At 38.5% G+C, this 24519-nt stretch overlaps 1 protein-coding gene across 3 annotated transcripts in view; it reads right to left on the bottom strand.

Moving 5' to 3' along the window:
• STAG2 (STAG2 cohesin complex component) overlaps nt 1-24519 on the bottom strand; it is a 64758-nt gene that overhangs the window by 28738 nt on the left and 11501 nt on the right. For all 3 annotated transcript variants that reach the window (XM_083876530.1, XM_083876532.1, XM_083876531.1), the window contains exons 2-5: nt 4332-4475; nt 3261-3339; nt 2045-2206; nt 518-614 (exon numbers count right to left, since the gene is read on the bottom strand). In XM_083876530.1, the coding sequence (XP_083732656.1) occupies nt 518-614; nt 2045-2206; nt 3261-3339; nt 4332-4375 (382 nt within the window). In that variant the 5' untranslated portion in view covers nt 4376-4475. The remainder of the gene's footprint in view (nt 1-517; nt 615-2044; nt 2207-3260; nt 3340-4331; nt 4476-24519) is intronic.

Genomic DNA, 24519 nt, shown 5'->3' with positions numbered 1-24519 from the left:
GAATGGAGGACGTGGAAATGAGGGAAGAAAAATCAGAAAATACAGAGAAAAAAATATGGAAACACAACCTTACTGTAGACAGGCTACCATGAAGTTGCCCATAGTACCTTTTGAAACAAGCATGTCTACAAAAGCTATGAAACAATCTTAATCAGTGATAAAAAATAGGTACAACCAAATTAGAATTCCAAGAACGAACAAGCTGAACTGTCAGTGATAGGAAAGATGATTTTCTGAAATAATAGCAGGAACAGAAGAAGATGAAGCACAGGTTAAATACTAATACTGATTTCTATCTGCTGTAAATACAAAAGGCTTATTCAACACTTTAAACTACAGTATAAGACTTCTAAACCTCCTGCTTCCACCTTCAGAAATACTTGTTTAACTCCAAGGAACTGATAATGTAAATGGCTCTGGGGATGAAGCAGTCTGACAGCCCCAGCAGTATGAAAGCAAAGACTGAGAATCATGCTATCATATTGTTAAATGGATGAGGAACATTGCAATACCTTACCTTTGCAGCCTGAACACTGAATAAAGAAGTTAATGAGATCAAGAAGTGCTATATCTCGGTCATGTTTGTATGACTCTATCCAGTCATCCACTACAGACTGAAAGAAAACAAATAAAAAGGCACTGCTCAGTTTTCATAAATTGAAGACATGGTTACTTAACTGCTTTAGAATAGAACAGAATTTAAAATAAAATAGTTAACTTAAAATTATTACCAAAATTTTTCCAGATGAGTAAACACTGAGGGCCATGGAGAAAACTCTTTACTCTGACTGATGAAATGTTTTAAATTAGTTTAAATTAGTTTAAAAGTAATCTGAGAATTTTTTTCTTCCTAATTTTAAAAAATTGACAAAGATTCAGGTATCGGTTTCCCAACTCAACAGAGTAATCAGATCTGGCAAAGGTCCATTTTGCCCTTGGAAAGCAAAATATTTTGACTGTATATCATTTTGAACAGTTAAAAAGTCATGAAGATGGAATTACTGATAACTGGCTGAACAAGGTACACACAGAGCAACAGTTAGAGAAGTATTGGTTTTCTATCTGCTTTGAAACACAACAAAACAAATTATGGGAGAATCAGAATTTCTCTGTGCAAATACATCCAAGTAATTTGTTCTTGTTCCCAGCTGTAATGCAAGAGCCTGCAAACCTTGGGAGGACAGCACTGCAACCCAGGTTCCTGCAGGTGTATTCCAGGAGCTGCAAACTCCACATTCGCAGTCCCAAAGGCAGGCTTTGTTCACATGCCAGCAGTCACACAAGTGAGTCAGCAGGAAAGCTCCAGGCTGACAGTGACACCTATCACACTTTAACCCTGTCTCCACTGGGACACTTACACAGGCAAACATTTCACCTGAAATTTAAAAAACCAACAAAACCAGTGCTGCATTTCTTAACAGTCTGACTTCAGTCCTGTTAGTAAATGCAGTGGGGAGAGTGCCCAGTGTAGATACCTGAAGGGGTTAAATTTTCCCTAAGGTGACTTGGCCAGAGGATATTGCTACACTGCAATTGGCTGGAATTTGGGTCAGGAAATTTAAAGAGGAGCCTGTAAGTTGTAGCCAGTGACATTTCTCTGGATGACAGAAGAGAAGCAACTATTGATTTTCAGATAATCTAAGCTCTGGATGCATATAAAAACTACATATTCTTGTTAAGTTCTATGACAACAATAAGTCCAAACCACATTTGTATTTAGTTACCACCACAATAAAAGGACTTTAAAGTTATGCAATCTAAAATAATCTTTCTTCATTCAGGACACTAAAAATTTACTTTGAATTGTAATGAATTTATTCATTTTGTATGTGATTATTCATGAGTAACATTTAGAAATGAAAAATCAGTTAATTCGAATTCAAACATCAGCAAAGCAAAACCATTTTATTTTGATTCTTATATACAAGCAAATTGAAGGGAAAAGTTACTTTAGACTTCATTTGATTAAATTGCATGTAGAAGAAAATACTGTTATATTTAAATTGTATACATATCCAAGTCACAGAGCTATCCCAGGCCTTACCTGCATAGCACTCTTGCCCATTTTCACCACTTCAAAGAGCATCATGTTTTCCACACCATTCTGTTGGTGATGTCCATTCATCCGATTCAGACCTCCGGGTTTCCCTCCTCCGTTCCCACTTTTTCCCTTCTCTGCTGGGCCTTTTTTGCCTTTTTTACAGGTCTGCAATCACACACACAAGAGGTTTTACTTAATTATTATGAAGTATTAAAAAAAAAAAATCACTATCCATACCGTGACAAATACAGACAAGACCTTTGATTTTCAGCAACCATACTTTTAAAATATTTTATATCTGTATGTGTGTGTATATATATATATAGATAGATTTATTTTTTCAAAAGTTGAGTACAGGCAGATCCTGAGTGATATAAGAATTCCACAGGTTCCTCCTTGCCTCATTTAAAATTGTTTAGCAACTAAAAATGTGATTAGTGATAGTGTATAACACAGATCTTTCGTGTGTTTAAACTGTAAAACAGATTATACATATTTCCTTTAAAACAGCTAAGGCTTAACACATCACAAAGTCTCCTCTGCAGTTCATTAACCTTTTGTTTTTTATTTGAATATACGTTTCCAAGTGGGGGGGGTAAGGAGGAGCAGACAGGTGTGTTTGGATTTGATTTCCCAAATCAAGTATGACACAGAGGAAGCAGCCAGACAACATGAAGCACAAATGAGATGATGATGTATAAAATCTATAATCTGTGTCAGGCTCAGGAGGTGCCAGTGAGGGTCAGATCCCAGGCCAGCACAAGGCAGGAAGGAGCCACAGGTGCTGCCTGTCAGAGGCACAGGGGAGGAGAGGAGGGCTGGGAACTGGGTTCAGAACCCCCACTCCACTGCTGTAACCTCCTGTCTGCAACCTGTGAAACAAAACTTCTAACAGAATTATTGTTCTGTTCACTTTTCAAATAGGAAGACACAGAATACATGACAAATTTAAGTACAGGATGGAAAATCTGCCAAGAGACTGATCAAATCAAAGCTTATCTTTTCCTCCCCTACCTCCCTTATGCCTTCAGAGCACTAAGAAAATATCACAGAAACAGTCAAGATGAAGCATTTCCACACAAATACAAATATGAACTCTCTTCACAGAACATCTGCATTTTCAGAAAACATTCCTTGCTCATTTAACTTCAAAGGAAGTGCTAAACTCTTCAACTCATAACAGTAGAAGTGTTTCAGTATCCCTGAAGACTGAACATACTTTGCCTTTGCCTTGTTTTTGGTTTTTTCCTTCAATATCCTCAAAGTCTGTATCAGAAGAGAAGTGTGTTTCAGACTCCCTGCAAGGATAAAGAGAGAAACCATTCACACATTTCATCAGAAACATTCTTAAATATACAATATAAAATCACAGTGTGCTCTCAGTCCAGTAAGTCAACACCAAGAGTGAAACTTTTCCCCAGGCTGCTGTTGAGGATCAGAGCATATCCTCACACTCCCAGTCCATCCTGTCTCCACCAAGCAATGCACCTGTGCAGGAAGCCAAACAGCAAGACTGAAAGATCTACGGGGAGGTAGAAAATAGCAGCAGGCTGGAAACCATGCCTTTAACATGTGACAAACATGACCACATTTCAAAAAGCAAAGAACTTTAAATATTGGCCAGAAACACTTAAACAAAATGAGAAGAAGAAACTCAACAGAAAAAAAAAAAAAACCAACAACAACAAAAAACCACACACACAAAAAACAAAACACCAAAAGCATCACTTTCCCTGACAACCAAAGTGTCTCAATAGATTTCTTTATGCTGTTAAAAACTTAGAAAATAATTAATAAGTTTGCATTTATGTCCAAAGGCATAGAAAAGAAGTCTAGGTCAGATTTCCTCATCAAAAGGTGAGCTGTAGTTCTGTTTAGGCTTATAAGGTAAAAACATACTAAATACACAAACTCCTTTGTTTGATTTCCTACACATTAAAATATGCTGCACTGCTACACAAATCCTTGACTGGCAACACTGATAGCAAGGTGTGTGAAATGACCTGAATTATTAATAGACAATGCTTGGCTTGTGTATTCTTTATGTCTAAATTTCCTGTAGAAATTAACTGAAATGATACTACAAGAGCTCATTTCAACACACAAAAATCTTATTTAAGTTACCGCTGAATTAATATTCAAGAAAAAATTAAAACAATGCTTTTATTGACATCTCAATGGAAAAAAAAATATTGAACACTATCCTTTATTATGTTTCCTTGTTTCCAAGAGAAAGTACACCACCACACAAAAAAGAGACAGTATATTTACAAATTTTTAAAGCACTTACTGAAGGAGAGTAAAATCAGTTGGTATTTCTGGAGCTGCTATCATTTCTTTATCATCTTCTGGAACACCACTGTATTAGAAAGATATTCAAAAAGCAGTCTGAAGCGTAAGCTTACTTTTCTCTCTTCTTTGTAGCAGACAACTTCTAGAATAAAATAAATCAAAAAATACAGTGAAAATTATTCCACATATGGAAGGATAAATGTAGATCACAATATCCTCTGCTTCCACCAAGTTTTCTCCTGTTTAAAGATTTTGAGTCCTCTCATGATCCTACTACAAAGTAACTCCACAAATGGTAAAATAATAATACAGAAACACTGTTAAAAAAAACCTCAACCAAACAAAATGTAACAACAAAACCCACAAACAAACACACCAAAAACCCACCATCCACATTTTCTGAACAGGATGAGCAAACTGGAAAGGTTTTCATTAACACCTTTAAGCAGCAGAGCCCAGAACTGACAACACTGAGGTAATTCTAGTTGACCAAACCAAAACCAGACTTGATGCTGTTGAACTTGAAGCACAATGTGTATATTTCAGGATATTATATATGGCAACTTTGTATCTCCAATCGGCCAACTTCCACATAATTTTCCATAAATATAAACTCTTACAACAAGTTCGTATAACCAGCTTCTGCACAACTCCATGTCTCCCAGAGCTGATAAATCAAACTTACAATACGTTTAACATTTGAAGCATTTGTCAAGACTCTTAAAAGTATCAAGGAAGATAATACTGGAAAACACTGGAAATGCAATTATTTTAGTAAGAAAACTAAAGATTGTGAAATACTTCTTTTAAACTTCATTAGAATACTGTACATTATAAAAAAATTTGGGTTTTTCTCTTTTTTTTTTCTCTTCTTGAGAGGAAGAAAAAATCTCCCTGGATACTTCAAAAGCAAGTTTTAGCCATCTGGGCTGAAGTTTTCTATGTCACTTTGCTCTCCAGGCTAACTTTCACTCAGTGAAATTAGGAAAGCATCACGTTCAGATATTTTAAAGACAGAATACCAAGGAGGAAAACCTTCAGAGGCAGTCTGCTGACTCTACAGCTTCCTGGAGCAATTAGGAATGTGAGGGAAAGATTTGATTTTGGCATGCTAAGCACATGTTGCTCCAAGTCTGGCAGCTCTGCTCCAGACACTGCATTTCACTGAGCATGAGGCCGAGGCTGGACAGGTTTTCTCCTGCAAGTGCTTATTCTGAATGCTAGGGGCCACTGCAGCTTCCAGGATTTACAGATGAGGGAAACCATGAATCCTGAACGTACCACGCTCTCCTCCTTCACATTTCACATAATTACATAAAAGCAGAGAACCACCACGGAAATCCACAGTGGCAAAGGCAAGGAGGTTCAAGACGATCCATCTCAAAGCATGTTCCATCCAGCCCAGAGCAGAGGATAATCCCCTGCTGTGTCACTGCCCTTCCCCAAAGGCCCCACATGCGCACAGAGCAGTGCAATGCCCGCACTCACACTCCCTGCAGCAACCCCTGCCCAGACATTCACCTTTGGAGGCTCTGCCAATTCAGTAGTACCCAATAAAGCCCTCACTAAAATGGGCAGAACACAACTCAAGTGTTTTTCCCCGAGATTCTCAAGTTAAACCGGTTCAACAGCAGATATCCAGAGTCAAGGCACAGGAAACACAAGACTGCATAGGGGAGCGAAGGATCAGATTCCCCTCTTTGGTGGCAAGGTGCTACTACACCACTCAGGCTGCCTGTGAAATGGCAGGCTCAGGAGTTAACATATCGGAAAGCTCTACACTTTGGAATTTATAAATGGTCATCAGGCTGGCACCTGCTCAGATGTACAGGGAGGAGGGAGCAGAAAAAAGAAAAATAAAGAAGAAAGATAAACATCTATACAAGTTCTTTTTGAGGCATGTTTGTGATTCAGTCCCAGTGCAGCCAGTTTCAAGTTCAACCTGCCTACCAATGTGTTGGTATTTGATTCTTTCTAGTTTACATTTTTCAATGTTAAGAGACATCTACTAAAGTGACAATCAGGATCCTTGCATGCAAATTGGCTCCTTACAGGAAACCCAAACATACTATCCTACCAAATTTTGCAAAAATCTCCATAAATTCTTATAATCACAGAAATTAAATTTAAAAAATCCAAAACTATGAAAAAGAATGGGCAAATTATTAGAGTACTTGTTCTCTACATCAAACAAGCCAAATAAATCACTAACGAAAGCTGTCTGCCATTTACACCAACTAGAACTTCTTGTCAGAACTGTTCACCTTAGCATAGACCAAAATCAAGAGAGAAAACATGGCACTTGTCAGAATGACCTCCTAGAACAGAACAACATATCAAGTTCTTGCTTGATGCTGAAGCATTAAACTATTGAGATTCACATTTTTTCTTTTTCTTGAAGGTAGAACAAACCTGGCCCTCATGAGTGCAACTCTATACTGGTATTCTGGAAAAAAGAAGCTAGAGACGAACACCTGGCAATGGTGTACAAAGCAAAAGTGTAAAGAATCTCAGGCGCCAAGATCAAATTCCAGCCATGACCAAAGAACCCCTTGCATTTGTCCCAGTAAAGAATAATTTTACATTTGTCCTAGTAAAGAGTAATTTTACAGGCCTCACACACATCCAGAGTGAAGGTCTCAGCCAGCAGGGTCAACCCAGCCCAGTGAGCCCGCTCTGGCAGGGGCCAAGAGAAGCTGCCCAAAGAAGAAAACTATTTCCTTTATAGCAAACTTTCCCTGAATACATTCCTGGCATCCAGAAATAATCCATGGGTTTTGCTGGCCAGGAAGGTTGTCCCTACACTTCACAACACCTTACTTTTTCCATTAATATTTCCAAATAGTTTTTGAACTCAATACTCAGTGGAGGGTCTTCCATCCAAGAACTCCCACAGTCAAATTCCATACCATGAAAAGGCATACTCTTTGCCTTGAATTTATCACTTTCCAACTTTATGTCATGTTCTCTTTTTTTGGTATAGGAAGAGAGTGACACTGGTCATTCCCCAAGCTCCTTTGTCTCATTAAACACCTTCTGGAAATTGAAGACTACCACCAGCCATGTCTCCATGCCCACACGGGATGACTCATTCAAAGCATGTTGTTCCGGAAGTCACTAAGAGAGGGTGTTTATTTGGATGATTTTTCTACCAAAATTTTTTAAATATATCAAGTTCATATATCACAGTGAAATCTGAAAAGAAAGAAGTGAAATTCTTGCAGACATCATTCCAAACAGTGCAAGTCTACACTATCTATTACAGGTGTTCTAATAAACAGATTATTGTAAGAACTCAAGGAAGTTAACTCTAAACTAAACTGTATCATAAAAATCAGCTCTTGAGTTTCTTTTTTGGCATGTTCACTGAATTCCAACTTTAATTTTCCCAAGCAGATACTGAAATCTCTCAAGTCTGTGGAAACTTTAAAAGGTATTCAACTTTGTGAAATCATAATTAAATTATTAACTATAAAAAGAAAATGTATCCTGCTGATGGATCACAAGGTGGAGCTCTAGCCTAAAGCTAAGAAGAAACACCAAAAGACAGGTCATCCAGAGGTTGACCTAGTTATTTCTCTGCAATAAACTTTATAACAAATTGCCAAAATTGCAATAATATTGTAGCACATTTCCTTTAGATTTGTATTTTGACTGTTAAGACACTGCAGGATTTCTTCATCTTTTGTGAAATCAAGGCAGATACATGTTTAATTCCAAGGACTCTTACAAAGACAGCAATGCACACAGCTGCTGTAGTATGACTGGTCTCAGTATTTAGCTTTCAAAACAAGCAGAATTTCAAAAAACATAAGAGCAGAAATAATGTATCCCTTTATTGTACTTGACTATTTAAAACTTCACTAACAAAACATTAATGAACTAAAAAAAAAAATCACTGGAACAACAGGAGCAATCCAGCAGCAGTAATCATACATAATGCTTCCAACTGTCAATGTGGGAGGGGTTTCTGCTCCAAAGAATTTGACTGTTTAAAGCAAGAGGCAAGCACGAAACATTATCAAGATTTCAAAAGCATATTCACTGAAAACCAGATTTAAATCTTAAAGGTTATTCATCCCCATTACATGACTATCTAGGTATGGTTGTGATGAACCCAAATACATTGGCCAACTCTGCCATAAGGTGACAGAATTCACTGGCACGATTCACACAGTAACACACCCGCTGCCATCAGCAGCTGCTGAGGGCTAGCTGTCCTCCCACAATGCCTGGGATATGCACAAATAAATGAATGCAATTCAGGGAGCAGTGTTTGCTCTAAGAATATGCCCAATTATATCTATATCCACACACTCCATAAAGAACCACACCAGCAGCCCCACAGTTTGTGTTTTGTACACCTGTGAATGCAGGAACTCCAGTGTTACTGACCAAGCTCACTGTGAGCTTTCAGGTAAATAAATGAGTTTTGGTTGGGGAGCGCTCCCCACACAGGCTTTTATTTGGGTTGCTGTTGGATCCTTGCCATCTATCACCTGCAGGTTTTATAATGTACATCAGTAAAACAATTATCATTTTTTTGGGGGAAGGCAGAGATGCAAAGTTAAAAAAATGGCTCCATGGCCAGGAAAACGTTTGGGTAATGCAGAGATATTATTTGTTTATCCCTGTAATTCAATTCATCACCGGTAAAATCAAGGACCTCGCTTAATTCAGAAAATTAGAACTTCTCAAACTGTGATGTTGAAGAGTATGGCTGAAGTTCATCTCTGAATTTTTTTACCTATCCATGAATGAGAGATGCTGATGCTTCAGGACCAATTATGCAGCAGCAACAGCTAAAACGCTAGTCAGATAAAATCTAAATAAAAGATCAGAAATACATCCAGTATTTTCCCTTAAATATTTTAGAAGAGAAAGGCAGTATCAACTACATTATAGCTCTCACCCCTTTTTCTGATAAACTAGAATGTGCCTAACTTTTGTTTGAGCAAATAAGGTTTGGTTATTCAGGAAAAAAAAACCCAAAAAACCAGACAAATCTGCTTCTTTATACTCCTTTTTCTTTTATCTCTGTAAGTGGACTTTTAAGCAAGATTTTGAGCAAGTGCATGACATTCCCTACAGACCTCAGAGTGTGTTATTTCTACCAGTAGTATACAACCTAATATTTTAGCTGCCAACAAGCTTTAAAGCAATTCTGCAATTTGAGAAAAATACAGAAAACATACTTCAAGCATAATTCTGTCATCTAACCATACTTTAATAATAGTTATAACCGTATCAGCAGTTTTGATCATATTAAGATAGTGCAATCAAGACTTAACAAAACAATAATGCAATTAATACCTTCATGTGTGTATTTTTTGTGCTGTTTGCTTAACAAATGAGACTTTAAGTATTCCTTTACAGAAAGACCTGAACTAGAGACATCAATCTGCATTCTCCCTTGCTTACCAAGAGAGACACGGTCAATATACATGGGACCAGTGTCCCCTGTGCCAAAGCCACTGAACAGTTAACATGCCAACAAAGAACCTGAATGAATGAATTCACACAGCTCGTATCTTTTCAATCTCTTTCTTCACTTTTTTTCCCCCTAAACTTCTAGCTGTTACACCCCCTCCACACCACTTGTGACCACACATCTCTCCATCTTTCAAAAAATTAAAAAAAGCCATGTTATGATGGTTGTTCATTTTCTGCCATCACTACCATTTTTTCCCCTGGCCTGCTCTTTATTCATTTTTTATAACATTTGCTCTTTAGTTCAGACAACAAGTCTGCTGAATAAATGGGAAAGAGCCATCGCTGAACACTTTTCCAGCACCGTGGGCTGTCACTGAAAGCAGTAGATTTTCCTTTCCTCTCTCTAAACACACAGGAAAGCTGCTGCTCCTTCTGGCACACAGGCAAACCAGCAGCAAGCAAATTATAAACCCAAACTCATCTCCTTCCCCCATGATTAGCCCTCCATTGGATCAGCCAACTGAATGAACTCCTCCTGCAGCCACAGCAGTCACTGGATGCAGCAAGGGATGGACTCCACCTGCACAACAAAGCCAGTGAGGAGCTCTGCGAGGTCAGAGCTCTGCTGCAGCACAGGACCTCGTGTCCCAACCAACGTGGCCAACGGGAGGCCCTGCAAGGTTCCAGCTGGGATTCCTGCCCCTCTGCTGGGAGGAGCCACTGCCAAAAGGCTGCAGCTCTGGGGCTGAGCAGGCACCAACTCCCACTCACACAAACACCAACACTGTCCCTTACACACACACACCCCAGGACTGTCCCTTACACATACACACCCCAGGACTGTCCCTTACACACATACCCCAGCACTCTCCCTTATACACACACACCCCAGGCCTCCCCCCTCCTACCCCTGCCAGGCAGGAGCAGCACCACCAACCAGCACTGTGCCTGGGACACACACACGGCCTGTGACAGCACCTTTTGGCTCTAAATTAAATTCATCAGGCACCTGCCCAGTCTCAGCTGTCTCCTCAGAGCATTCTCCCTGTTCCTTTTGCACATGCACCTCCTCCATCCTGATTCCACAGCACACACACCTCAGGAGCTTTCACCTCTCAGGAGCCCCAGAAGCTGAGGGAGCCAGGAAACAGCACATGCAAACACAGCCCCCCAGAGATAACACACACACTGCTCAACACAACTCAAAATAAAATTCGTTTTCATGGTTTAATGCTATGAAAGCAAAATCTCAAACAGGTTTTACTGAGGAGGGAGAAGGAAGAATGAAAGAAAAAATGAATTTAAATGGCATATGAAAGAAGTCAGGGTGACACTCAAAGTGAAGGCTGAGACTTTACCCCAAAGTTAGAGACTTGAAAAGTGAATAATATACAAGGACCTTTGTACCACACTAACAGGTCTGCCAATCTCAACTACACCACCAAATAATCCTCTTCTCATTAAAAGTACTTTTTGATTTTTGCTATTTTATTAAATATGTGGAACAACTATTATAGAAGGAAAAGAGCTTGTTACAGTGAGTGCTTCACAGTCATAGGATTGCTTACTGAAGTACCATTAATAACATCAATATCTTTAATAAAGTTAAATGCTACTTTGAAACATAAGTACACTGTTACTGCTTGAGTCCTATGAGGTTTTTATAGTGGCAACTAGTAATTCACACTGTCCAGCAAAATGTGGCTTTAAAACACTCAATACATGCATCACAGTAGCTGAAAGATTATTGAACTGTACAATAAATGTAACTATTATGCTTATTAAAGGGGAAAATACTTGCATTACTCTCTAATGATCCTGCCCAACAATATTCCCAAGCTTTGCTAAAATGCACCTGAAATTCCCATGTATCTTTAAAATGGTTTGGCTTTTGATGTCTTAAAAAACACAAAGGTAAGATAACAAAAGTAGAAGTTACACCTCATTGCGTTTGTCACATCTTTCCTTGCCAAAGAAGAGATTGCTTCCAGATGTTGCAGTCTGACTGTGTGGAAAATGAGGCTCTTAGGGAGAATAAAAGCCAAGTCAGATAACAACCAAGACTTTAAAAAATAAATAAATGGGGGGAAAAAAGTGGGGGGAAAAGCCACATATGCCTACTTAAGTCAAAGAAGGAGTACTGGTTCATTTATGATACAAGGCAAGCACACCCTGCAGCTGCCTAAATGCTGTAAATTTCCAAACTAAACTACAGAACAGAACAATATGCATCTTCACATACTGATTTTTCAAAAATGTACTTTGCACATCACCTCAAAATCTTTGCTCTTGTAAAAGCTAGGGATGAAGACATGCACAGCCCACAGCAAGCAGGTAACCTGCTGCACAGCAAATCTTTGAGCAGAATTAGCATTGTTCAAATGCACAGCCAACAGCAATGAATGATTTCAGTACACAGGGTGGAGGCAGGGTTTTCCAACTGACAAGGTATCTCCCATCCAGCAAGTTCTATTTTTTTCTTCTGCAACTGATCAATGCCAGCCTGCAAGTTGCCTCACTTTAGTGGAGTTTCCCCTCCTACCATACAGATTTTCCCCTTAAAAAAGTCCAGGTCACCAAACTTTGGGCATTTTGAAGAACAACTGCTTTTGATTACAAATTCTGGAGGAGGGACTATGCAAGTGCACACTGCAATAGCACCAGCTGCTATTCTAAGATACAGTCAGTATTAGAGGGCTGAAATAAGGGAAAACCTACAAAATAAAACTACTGAAGAGTGCAAAGTAAAACCTCTCAAGCACATCTCCCAGTCAGCTTGTATCAGCCCAGGCCACAGCACACCTTGGATAGTCCTCTGTAGTCCCCGGCACGGTGATCCCAATCCTTCCAAGATCAGAAGGCAAAAAGAGACCAACTCTACTCTGCCTTTGAGATTTGCCAGTTTATTAGCTGAAACTTCATATGATACAGAAATGTCTGAACTGGCTCCAGACAGTAACTAAAAGAGACTAAATTCACCACTGAAATAAACAGAAAAGAATATAGACACAAGCCAAATGGTGTTGCTCTTACCTAGACCTTTAAAATGATGATAATAAAAAAAGGTGGGGTGGGGGGAGGGAGGATACTTCATTTAAGCTCCTCTGCAGCCCAGGCCTGGGCTATGGAGGCCACCAGTGCCCGCCTGCCCGGGGCCACCTGCAGGGCCGAGGCTGCTCTGCATCCACCCCGGGACTGCCACTGCCTTGCCTTTCCCGTCCATCCTGCCCTGAGCTCTGGAAAACCGGGCCATCCAAAAGGAAAAGTAACATTTAAGAATAAAATAATTAAATATTGTGCCACATCCAAACCAAGGAGTATGACAGCTAAAACCTGAGCTTTTCATAAGTGGATTATGGCTGTTTCAATAATCAACCTAAATAATCACCCTTACAAAATAAAATTCAAGCCAACTACACATGTATGCAAAAGTTGGTCTCACTTCCAAAACAGAAGAAATTAAGATAAAAACCTTGTTATCTTTCATTAAAAACTTATTTCAGCAACTCCACCAACTTCAGAACATCAGCGCTCCATACATCCTCAGTCATAAATTCAACATTTTTAATACTCAACATTTTGTTCTTGTTCTCCCTCGTAACATTTGGGCTAAAAGCCCAATTGGTTTGTTTGGAGATCTGCAGTACTGAATACTGATTTTATATGAAACAGCAGTTGTGATGTGCACAGCTTTCCCCATACAATTCAGAGTACTGAATATATCCAAAATTAAGAATCTTCATAACCCATTAATTAATAATTAATGGATGAAAAAAATACATATTATCATCATGAAGTCTAAACAGGACTCTCTCCTTTTTCTTTATTCATCCTAGAAGAGTCTTCTTGAAAAATTTTTGTGCAAGAGATGACTGGCACTGAAACCTCACGTATGGAGACCCAGAGTTAAATACTGACGTTCACTGATCGCCCAGAGGAAAGCAGCCTCTGCTACCGCACGTCTTAACAACATTGCAAAAATATTGGCACTATTTAAATCAATCCATTTTTTCAACTCTGTAACTGCTTACTTGTGGCAGGTAAAAAATTAGGCCAACTGACAGTGCTCTAACAAACCTGTTTATGAAAGCTAACATGAAAAAGAGTATCAAACCCAGGTGTTTTAGAGACCAACCTCATTTAACCAAGTAAGCTGACAAATATTGAGCAAGTCTTGATGCGTGTAAAATATTCGGAAGAAAAGGTTAGTGAGACTTGTCCTTCTGAAGTTCATATAATAGAGGCAATTCCATTTTAAGTGCCTCTATTGCTGTGGAGGAGTATCCTTTACACAGGAGCATCCACTCTACACAGACTAAAATATACAAGTAGAGCTCATTGAATCAACCAAAATTAAACCTTTGGTTTCTTAATTTAATCTTAAAAGAAAAAAATCCATAAAGCTGTACCTCCACACATTTGAACCTGAGCAAATTTATCATGTAAATAAAGCTAGTAGCTCCATCCTCTTTCAAGAGATAGTTATACTCTACAACTAAATTAATATTATGCTGAAAATTTACTGATGACATTATGCAAGCATCATAATTTATAATAAATATTTTATTTGAGCCATGTTCAATACAATGACAATATTAAAACTGTCAGACTTACAAGCTCAGCAACATAGCAAAAGCTGTTGAGATAAGGTTCTTACTTTCAGCCTTTTCCTGTATTTTCTTTAAAAAAACCCCAAGGAGCAGCAGTGCCAGATGTGTCCCAAACCACTTCCATGTGCAATGGTTCCTGGCCCTCCCCCAGCCCAGAGAGGCATTTCTGGAGCAGCCCCTGGAGGTGTGTGACACCAGCAGCAGCATTCCCCAGCACCTGCAGGTACTAGTGCCCTCACTCCAGCACACACAACAAGGCTTGCATGCTAAATATTACTTTCTTTTTTCTTCCTGTCAGCTGAGACAAAAATGCCGTCTTAGGCAGAAGGAAAGAAATCCAGCTATTGTTTTTACCCAATGTCACACACAAAAAGAACATCCTTTTTTAGCCATCATAGTTTACTAGCTTCTTCACTTATAGGGCATACCAAAAACCATTCCTGCCTGCTAAAGGTTGGTGAGTATGTACAAAAGATAAAATAAGGTTACATTGAAGTGTTGACTGAATTTATGTCAGTTACCCCTTAACTTGTACAGCAGTTTCATACTCGGGATTTTGTGTGGCAAAATCTGATACAGTTACTGCTGAGCAACCTTTTCTAGAACTCAACAGCATGCTGTTGGGGGGTGAGATTGATAACTGGGGTTACTAGATTGATAATTACCATTCCATTGGAGAAAAGAAAGAAACAAAAAGCCACCAATCCAACTCAAAAAAACTAAAGAAACCATTTTGCATGCTCCGGCATAGAGTCAGATCTATTAACGACAACTCATCTGCAGTGACAGTTAAAGCTAATATTCTGAACCTGCAAACAGAGAAGACTCAAGAGCTGACAAATCACATCCTGCTGACTTTCATGGCACGGGAGGTAACCTCTGACAGAGGGATGGAAAAGTCAACTGCCACAGAGAAAGTCACCAGCGGACAACTAACAAATCTGTAGTTGTCCAACAACTGCATGCAAAAATACTTTATTCACCATAGTTTCAGCTTTTAGTTCATTATCTGAATTGTGTCATCTTCTTGTGGTTTCCAGTTCATGATAATATTTGCTTTATCAGTTTGCAATTACCTCTAATTATTAAGGCAAGAATGGCCAGAATGCAAGTGCCGTATTTCTCACCATGGCTTCCCCAACAATTGCTGTAGTTTTGCAATTAACTGCATTCCTGCCAGCACAGGGTTTCTCTGCTTGTACCAAAGACCTGCCCCCCCACCTGCCCACACTCAAACCAGAAACAGGTAACTCAGCAACTCAGAAACACAACATACTGTTACATGTAGAAGTTTTGCAATTCTCATTCTCTGACATTTCTCAGTAAATTAAAACTCCAAGTATTTTGAACAAGTGGACAGAAGAGAGATTACTTAAAATAGGCAATACCTCTTTCAGAGTGCCTTGATCTTTCTAGTCCATTTTATGTTGTGGACTTGTGCAACACTGAAATAAATCAATACATTTTCTCTAAATACATATTTAATTTTCTGGAATAGAATTTCAATCTTCTTGGATCCTTCATATTAAGTTATTCAGTTCTCCTAGATACCTACTCAAGAGCAGTGTTTCTTTGACTTAATTAGTTAGCTGTCAATTATATAATTATTTATTACTCCTATGTTGAACTCAGCAGGCTCTGCTCTTACTCGTGTCTAACAGACTTGGTTCTCCAATTACTTTAACCAGAAATCTGTGATCACCACTCAGGATTGTTATGTCAAATCATAACACCTAATAGCAAATAAAAACTTTTTAACCAGGTAAGATTCTACAAAATCATTTACTACTTACACCAAATTCATACCTCCTGAAACCACGATTTGCTTACAAAAAAGCTCTTTAACTACATGCAGTTTGTCATCACAGGGTTGGCGATACATTATGGGAAAAGGGAAGATTTAAAATTAGGTAACTGGATTAGGATTCATGCATGTTTAAATACCTTTTATACAGAAAATAACCTAGTATGCTTCAGTATCATCAAGTAGCAAAATTTTTCAAGTCAACATTTTAATGCCCCAGGCACCAATTTCAAAAGAACACTGGATGAACAATGAGCTTGTTCTACTATTACATTATAGTAATCTCTTTACATTACTAATGCAAACTGCCAACCTTGTGTTCTTACTCAAAAAGTCACTTATTGCTCTAGCAATAAATCAGCAGTATGGAATTCTCATGCTGTTGTACCACTAATCAGGATTACATGTATAATATCTTGTTTCAACTCAAATGGAATTCCTATGTAGGCACGCCAGTGAAGTTAATATCACCTGAGAAAGGAGCTACAAATAACGTTTAGTTACAGTAACACTGCTCCCAGAGAAATGTATTTATCATCTTCCCTTTAGTTTGCCCACATTAACTAAATGTTATCACTTTTAATGTTTCAGAGTCCGGTTTAATTGCTCACCCAACATACATTTAAAAACTCCCATTGTTTTGGTCATGATCTATTACACAAGTGTCACAACATCAGTTACCAGTCAATTGACTGGTCTGGAGAAGTAATCGTATAAATGTTATTGAAACACACTTAGCAAGCATGTCTGGGAAGATTCAAATGTCAGTAGTCTAAAGTTATGCCTTTACAATATTTTTCTTCTCCCTATTTCAGCATCATTCACTGTTGCTTTCACATGGCCACCACATTAAGAAGAGTTTCTGTATTAAAATCCCATTCTGTTTGGAGTAAATTTCCTATCCCTCACAGCACAAAGGCCAGGGTCGTCGATACATACACCTGGATCCTCTGCAATTCCATGAACTCCAAAGGCAAGACTAATATTCCATTCAGGGGATGCTTTCTTGGCATTGACTGCCTTGGTCTTGAAACAACATAAAACAATTTCCAGCACAAGTTAAGAAGAGGTAATATCATTCAATCTAATTGTTAGACAAGAACATTTTTACCCCAGTGTAAATCAGGTCTGGCGGCTGTTCAGCTTGACCTCCACTTACTATAATCTTGCCCTAGGGTATGAAAATCCTGGATCATTAAATGCTACACATTTCATCTTGCAAGCAACCTAAAATGAACCTACAATCAGAGCCACAATTCTCAACTGCTGTTAAGTGTTGCAGACAATAGTGGTAATAGATAACATGATGTCAAATTAAGCTTTTCTTTGGCAGATTTTGGATTTGGGTTTTTTGTGGTTTTTCTTTTTTTTTTTTTTTTTTTTTTTAAGAAATACAACAAGTATCTCCATCCTTAGTATATGTTTTTTGGTTTTTTTTAATTTCAGGGTGTTTTTGAGATTAAGAGAAAGTAACTATCCTTTAAATTCAGAGATCAAGAGAAAAACAATGTTTTTAAAAATTTAGATAGATTTCAATTGGAAGTTTTTGAAGTTCTTCTGAGAAACAATGGGTAAAGACAAAGCTGCCCACTTCTTTCAGTTATGAGAAACATTTTTAAATGCCAGCTTTCCTGCAATTCTCTAGACAGTCAACAGACATTTTAGGAACTGCTACCAATTCATTACTGTGAAACAGATGACTGCCAAAAAAATTAATTACAGAACATAAATTTTATTACTATCTGAATTAACTTAAGACTTCATATGCTAAGAGCAAAAAACCTCTAAACTGCAGATCGTGGTACAATCCACAGCACACTAAGAAAACAAGGCAGAAGGAAAAAAGCAGCAGAAAGGTATGTACACACTCCTGGCAGCTGAGCACAGCAAGACAGACCTGCTGGGCCACAGTGCAGTAAAATTGCTCTTGTTCAAGTCTTGGCTACAGGGGAGGAACAAAGGTAGGAGCAGTAGCCCAGCAGAGAGGAGCCAGACAGCAGCACCGAACCTTTAGAAAGGTCAGGCAAGACGGATGACAGCCCCAAACAAGCAGTAATTAGCTCCTCCCGAAATTCACCTCTGTGGCAAGGAAAGGTCTAAGGACACAGCTGGAGGAGTTGAAAGACCAAAGCACGAGAATGGCAAAGTCACAGCTGTTCTACAGCAAAAGAAAATCACAGAACACAAACACCATCTGAGAAATGAAAAAGAAATTTCTGCAAGACACAGAGATATCGTTCAATTTACAGAACTCTGCACAGGTCTCCAAGGCAATTAACTCCAATTAACATCCATGTATGTTAATAAAAATCAGATGTCAAATGTTAGTACTGAATTAACACACAGTGAACACACCAGCAGTGACAAGCTCTAAATAAGCCGTTTCCCTCTTGTAGTGCTACACAGAGTAATAGTCCATTACAATTGTTGTTCACACAGCTTTCTCACAAATAAATGCATAAAACTCTTAACACCTAGAACATAATTATGGAAATTATTCTGGCATTTTATGACTACAAAAAAATTAAATCCACAAAGGATACCTAACCCACCTAAGGGAATGTCCTCAGGATTCTCTGTACCATATACACAAACAAACATATCTTCCTTCCAAGTAAAATAATTGTATAATGATTAGAGACTACTAAGATACATTCTGCATTAAGGAAAGCTTAAACATTCTTTACATTATAGTATTCCTGTCTTACAACCCAGCCTGAATATACACATTCTAGAACGGCAATCCCAGTCCCCTAAAGGCCCCCAAAAGAACATTTAATGGAGAAAATTAAAGTTGTTTCAATTGATATGTTAAGCCCTGTGTAGTATAAATTGAGAATTTAAACAATATCAACAGCCTGACTTCCCCAAGAATCAATACCCTTAATTTAAACAGAATGAAAAATATCAATTTGTAGAGAAAAAGACAAACGTCTAACACTATTTCCAGAATCAGATACCAAAATATTTTTGTGTCCTCCAACAACTCTGGGAAAAAAAAAAAGTGCGCATCAAGCAATTCACTTTACATCATCAAGTATTTCACTTTATATACAAGGTACAACCTTGGAGCAGCACATGCAGCAATTTCCAGCTCAAGAAATCCCCAAGTATTTGCTGGACTGCAATATTTACAACCCTCAAGCACTGGCATAAAATTATGCTATTAAATTTACCAAACCATGTTCTTGTTCACAATGGCAGCGAATATTTGCAGGGGAGAGAAGACAAAGTGCCCTGGCTGCCTATTTCAACCAGATCTCTCACCAATTAACACATCAGGGTACCTGCACTATGATAATTCCCTATTCTGAAACTAAAAGATAAAATACTAGTTTTAGTACTTACCATTCTCAAAATCTACCTTCAAATATCACACAAAATAAATGTTATTTATTATTTACTAATAAAATTCACTGTTTAAAACATATGCATCTCCTGTACAGTAGTGTAACGTAAGCTAAGTACGACCATATGGTGTGCTGGAACAAACAAAACCCAACAAATAAAAAATATTTCAACTGTCCAGACAAAGATACCATTTGATGTTTTCTATATCACACAGTCACTAATGTGCAATGACATGCTACTTCTTAGCAGTTCTCATTAGGCAACATGATGGCAAAACCTAAACATTTTAATGCGGTTTTTCTGGTTTTCTGGAGCACACAAGGCTAATGGGAGGGTTGGGGGGAAGAAACAATATAAAGCATCCACAGATTGACTGATGACTAGAAAAAAAGACAGAAGTTTTATTTTCCTCAGGACAATCAAGAATGCATTTTGTACAGAAATTCAGTTAGTAAAAATCTATCAACAGGTCTGTCAGCAAGACTAAGAAATAGACAGAACTCATACTGGAACACTGAATACAGGAAAAACATCACAAGGAAAATGTCCAGAAAAACTAAACAGACTGGAGAGAGATCTTTAATGATGAATTAAAAACAAAACAAAACAAAACAAAACAAAACAAACAAACAAAAAAAAAAAAAAAAAAAAAAAAAAAAAAAAAAAAAAAAAAAAAAAAAATCAGAGATGAGAAGGGAAGCACTGTGTAGTGACCATGTTTAAATATTCCGCCCTAATGGCTGATAATCATATTCTGTAAGCAGAAAGATCAGAGGTGTGATGTTGCAAATGTAATAAATCCCCAAGGAAACAATATGTTTTCAAGATGTTCTCTTGAACCTGCTTGTGTTTGATTGAAGCAGCCCCAGTACCAGGATGCACACAGAGGTAACAATCCCCCCAGTGCCAGGAGAGAACACAAAGTGAAGGACCAGGACTTGGTTTTCCTCAGTGCAAAGGCACAAACAGCAGCCAGCACTGCTGCAGTGCTCCAGTCCCTCACACACTGCAGGAGGGACACATGAGTGTTCTGTCAGGAGTCCAGAGAACTCACTACTGAAAACCTTTGCAGAGCCACAGTTGGCAATGTTCTCCTCTTTCACAGGAAATATTGATACCTTAGCACTTTTAATACCAACAGAATCACTTATGAAGAGCAGTACTTTAAGAAAACTGTAGTAGTTTGATGATGCAATAAAACAGATGGGTTGCTACTGGAAAAAGAATAGTCCCACTGCCCCTTCTTGCATTTACTTCTGGCCATACTTCATAGTCAAGGGCACTTGTCATACTCTTTGTCTATTAATTTCTTTTCAAATGAATTAGCTTTGCAACAGTTTAATAAGCTGAGCTGGCTCAACAAAAGAGTCCTGTGGCTGGTGTGAAACAGCTCTTTTGAAAATCAGTGAGACACTACAGCAGACAATCAAACATCCAATTCTGTCAGAAGCCAACAGCGATGTCTGTCCTGTTCTAGTGGCTACAACTGCTCTGCTCCAAACCCAGCCTGCTCCCTCTGCCTGTGGCACCATGAGGAATATTTACTGCAACACCCAAGTGCCTGCACCAAGTGTTACCCCAGCCAGCTATGACACAGAAAAGCCTGACCCCACATGCAGTTTCTGTAATGAAAATTCAAAACTCACTCTGCTTTGTGCTGTCTGAATAAATTCCATGTTCTGATAAGCCAGCAGCTGAGCACCTTTGCCTAAAGCCTACATAAAATGGCAATGAAAGCACCAGAAACGTGACAGAAGTAGAAAATTTTTAAATTCCATCAAAAAAATGAACCCCTAGTTCATTTTACCAAGTACAACCCAGAGTGGTCTCCTTTAAGTTCTCCAATCCAGTACTATTACAAAGTTACTCTAACACATCAGACATAATTAGAATCTACCATTTGTCCATGCAAAGCCAGGATAAGCTTTATTCCAGCACAGAGAGCACTCACCACTGAGCAATTCAATGCTCCAAGAGTATGTAATGAGAACCAGTTCTATTTCTAATTATTTTCTTCATTGACCTGTGCAGCTTCTACAAATAACGCTATTACAAATGAAAACAAATTAAAAGAAATTTACATTAATTTAGGGAATTTCTCTTTTAATTCTCTGTTAAAAGTTTAACACCAATAAGCCAAACTCAGCATTTCATTTCCCTCAGCATCCTGTGAGTGACTCCAAGATGGAACCCGGGATGGAAATTGTCTAGGCCAGTCATGGTGCAGAAAAGGAGCTGGTTTAGCACATACCACTGTACTACCACACCTGTACCGAGGATCTGACCTCAATACCTCTTCCTAGTAATCCCTGCTGTTTCCAGCATGCAATTCATTGCAAAAAGCTCCTTTTTTCATGTTTAACTCCCAAAGCAAAAGCTGGAATGACAAAACCTTAATACTTAAGCCAGAACTGAGGCCACACTTTAAAAGGATGCTTAACATGAAAACATATCCATTCCAAATTGCAAAGACACACATTTATTACTTCATGCAAACTACAGCTGTAAATTGCATGAAAGAAAACTATTTTATTATCCCTTCCAAGATGGAGAAAAATGAACCTTTCTACAATGAATGAACCTTTCTACAATGAATGAACCTTTCTACAATGAACGTAGAAAATCTGGCTCACAGAATGCAAAACAAACTATCAGCAAAAACTGCCACTCAAAATGGACATTTTTATTATTAATTATAAATCCGTTTGAAATCCATATGCTGATTTTTTAGACATTGCTGCAGCAAAATACTTCCATACAACACGGTAGTCATTTAGAGCTGATCAACAGCATCAACAAAAAACAATGTAACAATAATTTTCAAAATAAAATATGGGATTCTAATAAAAACATTCACAGCTGCTTTAGGTTTGGTGCTGCAAGAACCTTACAGTAATTAAAACACTAACAGCTTAATGAATTTGTCATAGAAGTTCCATTTAATAAATATCAGTTAACCGAAAACTGGGATTTATAATGCCAAAACACAAGTAGGGTAAATCTCAGTAACTTTTACTGAGTTTTTCAACCTAATTTTCAACCTAAGTATGTATTTTAAGATGAATGACAGTTCTTAAGCAGCAAGCTCAGAATGAACATTAATCTCCCAGCATTTCTTGTTATGAATATGCTACAGCTCCCCAGACTGGAAAGAAATAAACCTTAATATTGCAGAAACAAAAACCAACACAGAAAAGCTTGAAATACAACACACAAAATGAACACAATGTGATTCCTCCCCACAGTCAGCGTCCTACAACGCAGAGACCTCCTGAAGAGCAGCACCACATTCGGAACTTTTTTCTACACCACATGAAACCAGGAGGGTACAGTGACAAAAATGGTATGTTAATGAGATGATAAAGATTATTCTTACTATTCTAGTTACAGCATTTTATTCTTTTGACATAAAAAAAAAAAAAAATCAGGGGTCATAGCTGCCTGTTACTGATTTCTGCTGACAGAAATTAGGCTCAAATGTTAAATAAAGATTAGTTAATATTTCCAGAAGAGTTTGAACATACAAAATGCTATGTAAGTAGCCAGTATTAAGTCTTCCCACACACTCTTGCTGGCATGCTTCCAAGCTGGGAAGTCCCACAGAAACATTTCAACAGCAGTAAGGAGAAACAGAGAGCTCAGGCAGTTGCAGCTATATTCACAACAGTCCTTCTAAGGAGCACCTTAGGAGGAGGAAACTGAGGAGACCCAATGCTCACTGCATGCTACAAATTCCTACACCAAAAAAGAAACTCCTGTTCTGACACAGCTTACATAAATGCCAGCGGAACAATCCACATCTCTATAATCCTCTGCACAACCTAAAACGATCTGCAGAACCCCAAACATCTTGTAAATACGACTTTCCTGTTGCCTGGTGTTCCTGACCACACTACAACCTCACAAAGCAAAGTCAGCCTATGGTGTAGGTGTCGGTTTGATTTTCATACTTAATCTTATTTTCAATACATCACAACTCTGCCTAGAGCAGACTAGTTTTCCCAGATCTAAAATCTAAAATGGTGAGGAATTAGGCATTGAATCACAATGTAACAGCTTCTGATGATTCAAGAGCAAAGCTCTTCCCAAACACATAAAGAAAGGCAGCATGTTCTTAGCTAGGATTCCATGCTGCAAAGAACACTCTAAGCTTTCTTCCAAGAGTGGAAGCAAACAAAATGGTCTAAATTGAGCCAAAAGTGAGGTAAAGAGGAAAGGCACATGACATGTTCAGGCATTTCTCAGTATCTCTGAAGGACATTATTAATATTTCACGAGATTAAAAAAGGGTATGTCTGATTTAACTATCAGGTACTCTGAGAGATAAGGCCTGTAGCCTGAGCATGCCCCAAAAATCTCTGAAGCCGGGAGGCTGGGACTCAGGATCACTGCACAGCCTGGTCCATACTCTGTGAACAGGCCAGACCTCACATCCAGAGGTGGCACTGCAGCCTCCAGGAACCACAGAAAACTCCAGAGTGCAAAGGCTCATAATAAGATCTAACCACAGCAGGCTGGGAAGCATCCAGCTGCAGGAGGAGGTCTAGCAGGGTTTTTACAACAGCATCTGATTAACCATGCCAAAGCTGCGAGAAAAATCTTCCGTAACTGCTCTTAGAATCTTCTCTTACCCCTTCCATCTTATTCCCAGTAACACCTGCAGAACTTCTAACCAGCACACAGACTAAAACCAGAGAAAAATGTACATCATCTTCCTGCCTGCATAAATTAATGCAAATCAACTGCAGTCCTCAATTTCCTTGTGGAGCTCTAATTGATCTATGACAGACTTTGCAATGTTTCAGGGGGGAAAAAATGATAAAATAGAGATCACTGCAGAGATTAGAGGACTACTTGTGGAATTGGCATGTCAGCCTGATGGTTTTTATGAATAAGACCAGGTAGAAAAGTAGCAGATGACAGCAGGAATAACGTTTTCTTTTCCTGGCTTTACACCTACAGAAGACATTGCTACTACTGTTGGACCA

The sequence above is a fragment of the Zosterops lateralis genome (genome assembly GCF_965231275.1).
Source record: "Zosterops lateralis genome assembly, chromosome: 21".
Lineage (NCBI taxonomy): Eukaryota > Metazoa > Chordata > Aves > Passeriformes > Zosteropidae > Zosterops > Zosterops lateralis.
Note: the sequence above shows the minus strand (reverse complement) of the source record. Positions and strands in the feature narration are given on the sequence as shown.